The 9,924-nt window shown below is 37.1% G+C and overlaps 1 protein-coding gene across 1 annotated transcript in view; it reads left to right on the forward strand.

Moving 5' to 3' along the window:
• Positions 1 to 5,581, forward strand: part of TDP1 (tyrosyl-DNA phosphodiesterase 1) — a 28,097-nt gene extending 22,516 nt beyond the window's left edge. Inside the window, exons 13-15 of the mRNA XM_015821477.1 lie at positions 504 to 606; positions 2,255 to 2,363; positions 4,892 to 5,581. Coding sequence (XP_015676963.1) covers positions 504 to 606; positions 2,255 to 2,363; positions 4,892 to 4,965 — 286 coding nt within the window. The 3' untranslated portion in view covers positions 4,966 to 5,581. The remainder of the gene's footprint in view (positions 1 to 503; positions 607 to 2,254; positions 2,364 to 4,891) is intronic.
• The last annotated feature ends 4,343 nt before the right edge of the window (positions 5,582 to 9,924 follow it).

Below are 9,924 nucleotides of genomic sequence, written 5' to 3' on the forward strand. Positions count from 1 at the left end.
GGGGGGGGGGGGGGAGCGGGGGGGGGGGGGGGGGGGGGGGGGGGGGGGGGGGGGGGGGGGGGGGGGGGGGGGGGGGGAGACTGAGGCTTTGCACTGAGGTGGCAGGCCATGATGTGGTTACTCAATAGAGGCTGCACTGAGACTGAAATAGAGGCTTGGAGGCAGTGGCAGCTGGCTAATACAGTATCGCTGAAGGTCCCGGGCCTCTAATTCTACCCCAGCACTGCTGCCATCACCAAGGAATGCCACTGTGATGGAGGGAGTTGAAGCACCCTTATGGTTGTAAGTGCAGGTAAACTGCCAAGCACCCAAATTTTGATCATATGACTGCTACAACAACCATAGTTTCAGGCACAAGTTGTAAGTTCCTTTGTTCAGGGCTGAATAAATAGTCTTAAGTCAAGGACTCCCTATGTTTTTTTTCTATTCTTTTCTCTCCAAAATTTTGCATTCTGTGCATAAACAAAACTTTTTTCTTCTCTTTCTTGTTTATGCCTGCTTAGTGCCAATCTTTCCAAGGCTGCTTGGGGAGCTTTTGAGAAAAATGGCACCCAGCTAATGATCCGATCATATGAACTAGGAGTTTTGTTCCTGCCTTCAGAATTTGTAAGTTCATTCTAATCCTATAGTGGTTGCAATGAATGCAAATAGAGCCAGTTTGCTTTTTTATTCACTGCTCAAGAATGTCAGAAATGTATGTGCATAAGAAAGTAAAAAGAGAAGTATTTTTCTATGTGTAGCTCAGTTCCGAAGAAAATTATTAGTTACTCAGTATTATGTAGGCTCATTTAATGGCTGTATTAAATTGCAAAACTAAATTATACTTTAATACTAGGAAAGGAGGCTTATATGAATCACCAGTTTGTTCATTTCTCCCAGTCATTTAATCACTGTTCATCCTTTATTCAGCTGGATAATTTTTTCCTGGAGTGACTACACTTCAATCTTAAAAATAAATTGTGGGTGCTTTGAGGGCTGCATTCAAATGTCCAGTGATGTCATTGAAGACACAAGCTTTCAGCCTTTTATTTGGGAAGACAAATGTGGATGAGGCAAAAATGACTAAATGATATGCTGCAGAAATTTGCTTGCAAATTGATTATACAACCTGGGATGCTCCAGATGTAAAAATACTCCTAGTTGCATCTTATTGTCCAGTAGCATATACTCAATCCAGTGCTGTCTCTATCCCTTCTCTCGGGAAATGTCATCAACCGGGATCATGGAAATGAATCTTTATACTTATCTTATAGAACTTTATACTTAATCCCAAGCAACAATTCGATCCTTTTGAAAGGTTTTGGTTATAATTCCCAGAATTCCTTGATACTGGCTATAATGGTAGTGAATGTTACAAGCTGTGCTTAAAGTGTCATAAGTAAGGCAGGTTGCCTTCCTTTCTTTAATCTTTTCAGTTCCTGGATGGAATATAATATTCCATTTTTGCTTGATAGTTTTTCTTAATATATACTTCTATTATTTGTGGGGTGTAACAGGGTCTTAATATACTATATGCAAGTACAACATTGGATATTAAATATTATCTCTTGGTTATTTATTTAGAAAAGCATAAGACAACCACTTAGGTAAAGTAAGAAAAAAGTAAAAGTCATAAAATATAGTTTTTTAAAAACCCAAATCTGGAAGAAAATCAACTAGTAAAAACTAGTCAAACATGCAGGACCCATTATCCTAGACCTCAAGAGATAAGCTTTTTTAAATACGACCAGCATGGGTATCAACTGTATCTCTGTTGAGATATTTATTCTCCAAGAATTCAGTGTTTCCTTAGTGGTATTTTAAATGTGATATACATCACCTCCAGTCGTGAAAACCACTCTATATTCATTGTTTAATGGAATTAACCTACAATATGATGTAGTACAGGCATGTCAAACTTGCAACGTCATGTGACGTCGCGTGACGTATCAGGACTTTTTCCCCATTGCCGGCAACGGGGTGAGCGCAGTTTCAGCGGCAGTTTGACATGCCTGATGTAGGACATTTCTTCATTTCAAATTAAGAAAGTTAAGTTGGTTTTTTTGAGGTCTTGCTTAGTTTAAAGAAAATGATTACTGAGTAATAGATTATCTGCTTTTAATTGTGGCAGTTTGATTATACATTAATTATTTGATTATAGTTGCTATTTAGACAGCCTACCTAATAGGCACATGTTGGCAGCATGTTACTAACACCACCATATTACTGTATTTGTTTTTTAATTTTGGTTGAATGCAATACTCTTTTTTTTTAGGACTTGAATACAGGGTATTTCCAAGTAAAGGAAAACATGTTATCTAATACATCAGTATTGTCATTTCCTGTCCCTTATGATCTGCCCCCTGAGAAGTATGAAAAAAAAGGTAAGGCATTCTCCTTCTATATAATTATTTTTTCTGGATAAAAGTAAAATTAATCTTCTTGAATGAATGTAAAAACATTTAAAATAAAGAACATGCAGTTGTCGATTACTGGGAAAAGAGAATTTAGAAAGGCTAAAACAGACAAGTAGGTAGAATTTTGTGAAGAAATTCCTTAACACATTTCTTAATTACCATGTTTCCCCAAAAATAAGACCTGGTCTTATATTTTTTTGCCTCCAAAAGAGGCACTAGGTCTTATTTTGGGGGGTGTCTTACCTTAGGACCACCACAGCCAGGCCTCCTACACCCCGACACCTGTTGCACCGCTGCTTGACTTCTTCAGCAGCCACTTCCCGCCACTTGCAGCTGGATGCTGTGTGGCACATTATGCCATTGCTGCTACTCATGGCTGGATGATGATGCTTCATGCTGTTGTTGCCACTTGCAGCAAGAAGCCACATGGTGCTTCAGGCCATTTCTGCTACTCGCGGCAAGACGTCGCATGATGCTTCATGCCGTTGCTGCCATTTGCAGCAAGAAGCTGCACGGTGCTTTGGGCCATTTTTGCTGCTCGCAGGACGCCACATGGTGCTTTCCGCTGTTGCTGCCACTTGTGGCAAGAAGCCATGCAGCTCTTCGGGCCATTGCCGTCGATCGTGGCAGGCTACGCGGCATCCGGCCACAAGCAATGGCGTGAAGCACCATGTGGTATCCTGCCGCAACGGCAACAGCATGAAGCGCCATGAGGCGTCCTGCCGCAAGCAATGGAAATGGCCCAAAGAGCCACATAGCATCCTATCACGAGCAGCAGAAATGGCCCGAAGCAACATGCGTTCTGCTGCAAGCAGTGGCAACAGCCTGAAGCGCTGTGCAACCTCCTGCCATGAGTGGCGGCACTGGCATGACGAGCCACAGCTTTACAAGTGTCAGGGCGTGGAAGGCCTGGCTGTGATGGTCCTACCGGTAAGGTAAGTGGGTACGGGGCATGTGGGGCAGTTCACTACCCCTGCCCTAGCTTGATTTTTAGGTGTGCGCCTTGCCCCAAAACTAGGGCTTATTTTGGGGAAGGCTTATATTAGGCCCACCCGCGAAAATCAAGCTGGAGCTTACTTTCTGGGGGGGGCTTTTGGGGAAACATGGTAGATATTCCATATAACAGCTGCTTAAATTACAATTGTTACAAGATTCCATTTCCAAATCCAGCTGAACCGTCAAACCTTTGCACATTATTACCTCTTTGTCAGTGTGTTACAAGCTTTTTGTAATAAGGATGAGACACAATTTGAATAAATACAGAATGCTGCTTCAAGGGTTAAGATTATCAGTGTTACAATTCATTTGTGTAATAGTACTATTGAACATACCACATTTCACTTGCAAATCAACAATCATCATCCTATTATTGCATTCAGTGCACAAATATGCTCTTGTTATTGAACTGCAGCTCCTCCTGTGTCTAACAAACAATAGGCTTATTTTGTATTTCCTTTCAAATTAAATGGGATTTTAAAATATCATTGTGTGCAATAGAATTGATGGCTTTAAAAGCTAACACATGGAAATGGAAGATAGGATCTCTGGAAGGATTATTTTCAAAGGCTTTAATACATGCATTTATTAGTATTCATCACATTTCTGTTTTCTAATAAGCAAAGTCTAACACAGCAATCGAAGGGTTATATTAATTTATTTTACAGCAGACTTTATTATTTTTTTATAGATATATAGCTATATACAATTCAGAACCCCCTCCAATCTCAACAGTTCTGATGGCTTACAGTTTAAAAATGAAAAAAGTACAAAAAACACAGAAAAAAGAAATTCCAAATATCCTGAACACAAACATGCAAATGAACAAAACAGGTGCTCAAAATATTATCCTGCCCAACCTAATGAAGCATGCACATCACTGCCTACAACACTGTATTCTGAACCAGTATAGATTCCCAGTCATCTTCAAGGACAGTCTTATGTTGAGCACATCGGTTAGTCTATTCTTGATGTGACTGAAGCATAACTGTTTGAAGGGAGTCCCAGTCCAGAAAAGGATGCAACTGTGTCTAGATGTACCTATGCAAAGGCCCTCTTGGTCACAGCTGTCACCTGCTACCTGTTGTTTGAGTATGAGTTGTGAGTCCAGATGAACGCAGATTACATGCCACTTTTGAAGTGCAATTCCATTTAAGATCAAATATAACCAAAGAACTTTTGATTCTGTACTTGCTTTTAGGGTAATTGTATATAACATTGCTCACTACTTAAAGATGGTTTTAAAAAGTTGGTTTTGTGTTATGAAGCAGTAAGTTTAAAAGCTAATTATATTTCAAGTAAAAGTTATTGATAAACATCTCCATAGTTTTAAAGTAGCAATACTGGATTATTTAAGACTAACTGGTTGCTTATAAAATGGCTAGGCTTTAAGTGGTTAGCTTTAATATAAAGAATTTTAGGAAGAGGAAATCTAATTTAATTTTTTTCAGTTCATCTTCATCTGTGGTACAAGTCTGTCCTTTTGTTTTGCTTTGCAGATCGCCCATGGATTTGGAATATTCCTTACATCAAAGCTCCTGATACACATGGCAATATGTGGGTTCCTAAGTGAATAGTTTAAAGTAATTCTGAATCTTTATTCGGAGTCATTTGAATACCTGTCAGATTTTATGCTTTATATCTGTACATTTTATTATATATCTGTACACTTGAAAATAATTGTTTGAATAAAATAAAATAAAAATAAGCTACTTTGAATTATTATTAACAGCATTTATGAAAAAATAACTGCTTTGAAGATTAGCAGTTCTAAATCTCATGATAAATCATACTTTTGAAATTACATGTATGGAGATGGTCCTTGTTTAGTGACCATAATTGGGGCTACCAACTCAGTCATTAAGCAAAGTGGTCGCTAAGTGAAATAGCTAATGTTCTTCATCTTTCCTTTGCTTATACACCTGCCAAGTCATAAATATGAGAATTGATCATAAAGGTTTTTTTTATTACTAATAGAACATTTTTCATCACTGTTGTAACTGAACGGTTACTTAAATGAGGCAATTGCTAAACAAGGTCTACCTGTAAATTAGAAAATTTTGAAATGGACATGTCAGATAGTTGTATTTTTTAGCCAGAATATCTTTAATCCTTTTGGGGAGTTTTGTGAAATTCTGAATGTGATAAAAGAGAAAGTTTACAGAAAATTGAAATAAAGTACCCAGCTGTGTTAGGAATAAAAATGAAATTATATATTTTTTTGCAAATATTAGTCTGATACTTTTGTATAATTTCTGAGGAAATGTCTTTACTTTGCTTTTATTTATCCTTCTCCAAGACTGTACATTGTTATAAGCATATAGTATAAAACATAATTTGGTGCTGTTGCAATGACATATCAAACATTTTAATTAGAAAACAAAAACTTGCTTCACTGAAAGATTTTTGAAATCATGTATATTTCATATTCCTTTAGATATTCCTATAGATTCTCAAAAAATCAATATTTATTTATATAATACATTTATTGTGAGCCAAAAACATGAGTATATTGGGCAGTATACAACAGAGAATTTAAAAAAACAGTAAATATATAAAATCATAATTAAAACTATCATGAGCAGAGATGATGATGTTATCCTGCCATAATAACCAGGATTTTCCTGGGAACCCCAGGGCTGATGGGGATTCCAGTTCATTCTACAATTGATAAGAATGTCATTCGTTATACAGATATAAAACTAATACTTTCATTTTACTTTTTTATTGCTTATAAAACTGAATTGTTGGTTTCCATTCAAGGGCTGCATTTCTTAAAGAACTTAAACTTTATCATTGGAAAATATAAGTGTGTTTTCAGCCCAATTCTAACTCCTGGTTACTTACAATGATTGATTCCAAACATGCATGTTTAGTGTTGAAGCTTTAATGAATTGTATCAGACATATTTAACTATGATGGGTTGTAGAGCACGAATAAGACATCCTCTATCTGCAGGCAAATAAAGGCATAATCAAAAGGGCTTGCATATTAAGAAATATTTTTGAAGCTACATATGTGGGGCAACAAACTAATTTTAAGAAGATGCAACTAATTTGCTGTTAGAAATGAAAATATCATTGTGCCTTGTTCCAAAGGTGCTTTCCAAAAGGCAACTGGACTTTCTTGGTTTATTTATTTTTTTTTTAAATATTTTGTTTCTCATCCAAGAAGCTTCTTCAGTTCCTCAGAAGTGAAGAAGCTTCTTGGCTCAGAAGCAAAATGTTTTTTAAAAAAAACAACCCAAAAAAAGTCCAGTTGCCTTTTGGAAAATCACCTTTGCGACAATCATGATCTGGATGACTGAGAATCTCCACAGACATCACTGTGTCTTCTACATTCTGGTTATACTGTAGTTAATTGAGTATAAAATGAAAATAGTGACATGCACATTTGCTATATCAAGAAAATAGTAAAGCCTTCAAGTAGGTTTATGTTGTATAATGTATGATGTATAAAGGGTGTGTCATACAATTGCTGGTAATTTGTGAAAACAACTTTTTCCTGCAATGACAGTATTTACAGTTTTGTATAAAAAGTTGGAAAAAAAGAAAGCAAAGTGATAAGACCTGAGTGAAATTTGCTTGATTTCTTGGCTATACATTTCCCAAGTTCAAAATGCATGTTCTTTTTTTAAATCATCAAAACATATAGAAAAAAATCAAGCAGTTTTTCCCACATGCACACTAGGGGCATTTTATTTATTTTTAAATATAATATGTGATAAATATTGTCTATCAGATGATAGATAGCACATAGCGTGGGGGACTAGCACTTACCCATTTTGTACTCCCTATGGAAAATAAAAAAACAAGGATTAGTTGATGCTTTGTATCACAGTATGTATATACATAACATTGCAGAATAAAAAACCTTGAATGTTTTGTTACAAAGTCAGAATACCTGAATAAGATTGATTAGTATTTGATCATGTCCATAAAGTTGGTGTCAACTTTAAGCAAACACACAGATTTTCTCCATGATGATCTGTTTCTAACTTGGTATATTTTAATATTCATATGTTTGTGAATAAGGGAGAAAGGCCAATAATGGAGCAAGAAACATTCAAATCACTGGGATTACTCATGAGTACATTACACAATTGATTCAAGATGTTCAGCTATATTAGTGCTTTGAGAAAAAAAGCAGTACTGTATTTTTTTTAAGGTGCCGAATGGCATACTGTTGCTTTTATATCATTGAACTTTATGGTAAATATTGATCAAATTTTGGAGATTCAGTGAATCATCAGGTACCACAGGTGGCTTTTTAAAAAAAAATGTTTCCATAACAACCTGAATGTGAAAACATTCAAGCTTAATGTGTTTACTAAAGCAGTTAAAACAAATCATTTAGAATAAGAGAGTATGGAGCTTACAAATGCTTTGATGTACTCTGAGAGAGAAAAACATAAAATGTTCCCATTATATTTCAATAAATATGTTTTGGGAAAAGTCATTATAGGAAAAACCATTCAAGTAGCAAATAACAAACTGTACATGAGTTAGGGATTATAATATTATAAATGTACTTTATATATGTATATTATTTTTTTTGTTTCTGCTTTTCCTGTTTTTATATGTAATAACTGATGTTTGAGCTGTTTGATACTGGTGAAAGTTGAACATTAAATGTATAGATCATTGTGTTATGTAAAAATGGGTAGGGCTTCAGTCTTTAGGAGCTGAGTTGGTGAGAATAGGGTCTGAATCCCTAATCACAGCAATCTAAGCCAGAAGTCATCAAACATTCAGGCTCTTAGTCTCTTGTTCATCTGAATTTTCATTATGAATAGTCACAGAGACATTAGTGTCTGCATCAAGGACAGAGATAGCAATGAAGAAGGCAGAAGGAACAATTGTCACAGCCTCCTACTCCCATTCTTTTTGATTTAGTAATAGCCATGAATAACTATTTGAAGACAATCCTGATATTTCCCCAGAGGAAGAGGACACGATGAGATGGCAACTTTTCAAGAGATGGTGATCAAATAATCAAGAATGGGAGTTTGGATATTTTGTGAGTTATTTCTCTCATAATGCCCAAAGTTGAGCAAAAGAAAGGAATTAGAATCACCCAAGGTCAGAAATAGAAGACCCAAACTAGCTATTCAGATGCTTCTGGGTAAATAGCACTCCTCCCTTTTTAGTCTAATGTGCTCCAGTTACATGGCAAAGGAATGGAAGTGAGATTGTTTTCATCTCTGTTCTTCAGTCATCAAAATCAAAAAGAATTTGGCTGCCACAAAGAAGAGGGAGTCAAGCTATTTTCCAAAGCGCCTGAAGGCAGGACAAGGAGCAACGGGTGGAAGCTAACCAAAGAGAGAAGCAACCTAGAACTAAGGAGAAACTTCCTGACAGTTAGAACAATTAACCAGTGGAACAACCTGCCTCCAGAAGCACTGAATGCACCAACACTGGAAGTTTTTAAGAAGAAACTGGACAGCCATTTGTCCGAAATGGTATAGGATTTCCTGCCTGAGCAGGGGGTTGGACTAGATGACCTCCAAGGTCCCTTCCAACTTTATCATTATTATTATTATTATTATTATTATTATTATTAGGGGTGTCATGACGTATTGTGATTTTTTTTTGCCTTTGCGGGGTTGGGGTGGGCATAGCGTGTGCAGGCTGCATCCGGTCTGCGGGTCGCGTGTTTGACATGCCTCGCATAAAGCACTATGCATACATTATGCACACATATTCTAAATCCCAGTTGCCAGGTGTAATGGACAGAAAGAATGATTTGAGAAACAGGAGGAAGAGCTGCAACCAAGGCAAGTCAGATAAATGAGTCCAGGCCAGAATTATATCCTGAGTAAGGATCTCAGACAACACCTCTCCAGTTCTCATGAAGACAAAGGGAGAGAGGGGGAAGTGCATTCATTGCAAGGTTCTGTTATTATACAACCTTATAATAAAAGTATTAGCATGCGTGACTTTGGTTTCCTAGTGTGGTCTACCTTGAAGAAGACTGACATCAGGATCCATTAATCTACTATTGAAGTCAATCCTCTCTGTCAAAGGCTTGCCGGGCTTGATTCTGACACATTCAGGCCCAAAAGAAATTGGTGAGCTAGAAATTATATAGTGGGAACAACCAGAGAAAGTCAGCCAGTTTCCAAAAGGCAACCAGAACTACTGTGGAACAAGAAACAAGAAGGCAGCTGCTCTTGTTCGGTTTTTTTTTTTCAACGAAACTGGAAATAAAATGATAAATCACTGTTTCTTGCAGATCAATCCATTCTAAATTCGGTAAAATTCGAGACTAAAAGCAAGGAGAACACATCTGTCACGCTCCCTCTTTTGACTTTGGTTCCTTGCAAAGATAAAAGGTAAAATAAAAAAAGATAAAGATAAAGCATGCCTACCACCTCTGCAGAGATACTCTCCACAAACAGGGCTGTTCGTTTCTGAACAATAACGGTTACCTATTTGACAGCGCGGGCGTCAAAACGGGACCTTGGGGATTCGTTTCATGTGCTCGTAGCCCGACATGCCTTAGGCAGCGCCACTTCCAGATTCTCTCGCCC

This window comes from Protobothrops mucrosquamatus, unplaced genomic scaffold (genome assembly GCF_001527695.2).
Source record: "Protobothrops mucrosquamatus isolate PMUCROS unplaced genomic scaffold, P.Mucros_1.0 scaffold1337, whole genome shotgun sequence".
Classification (NCBI taxonomy): Eukaryota; Metazoa; Chordata; class Lepidosauria; order Squamata; family Viperidae; genus Protobothrops; species Protobothrops mucrosquamatus.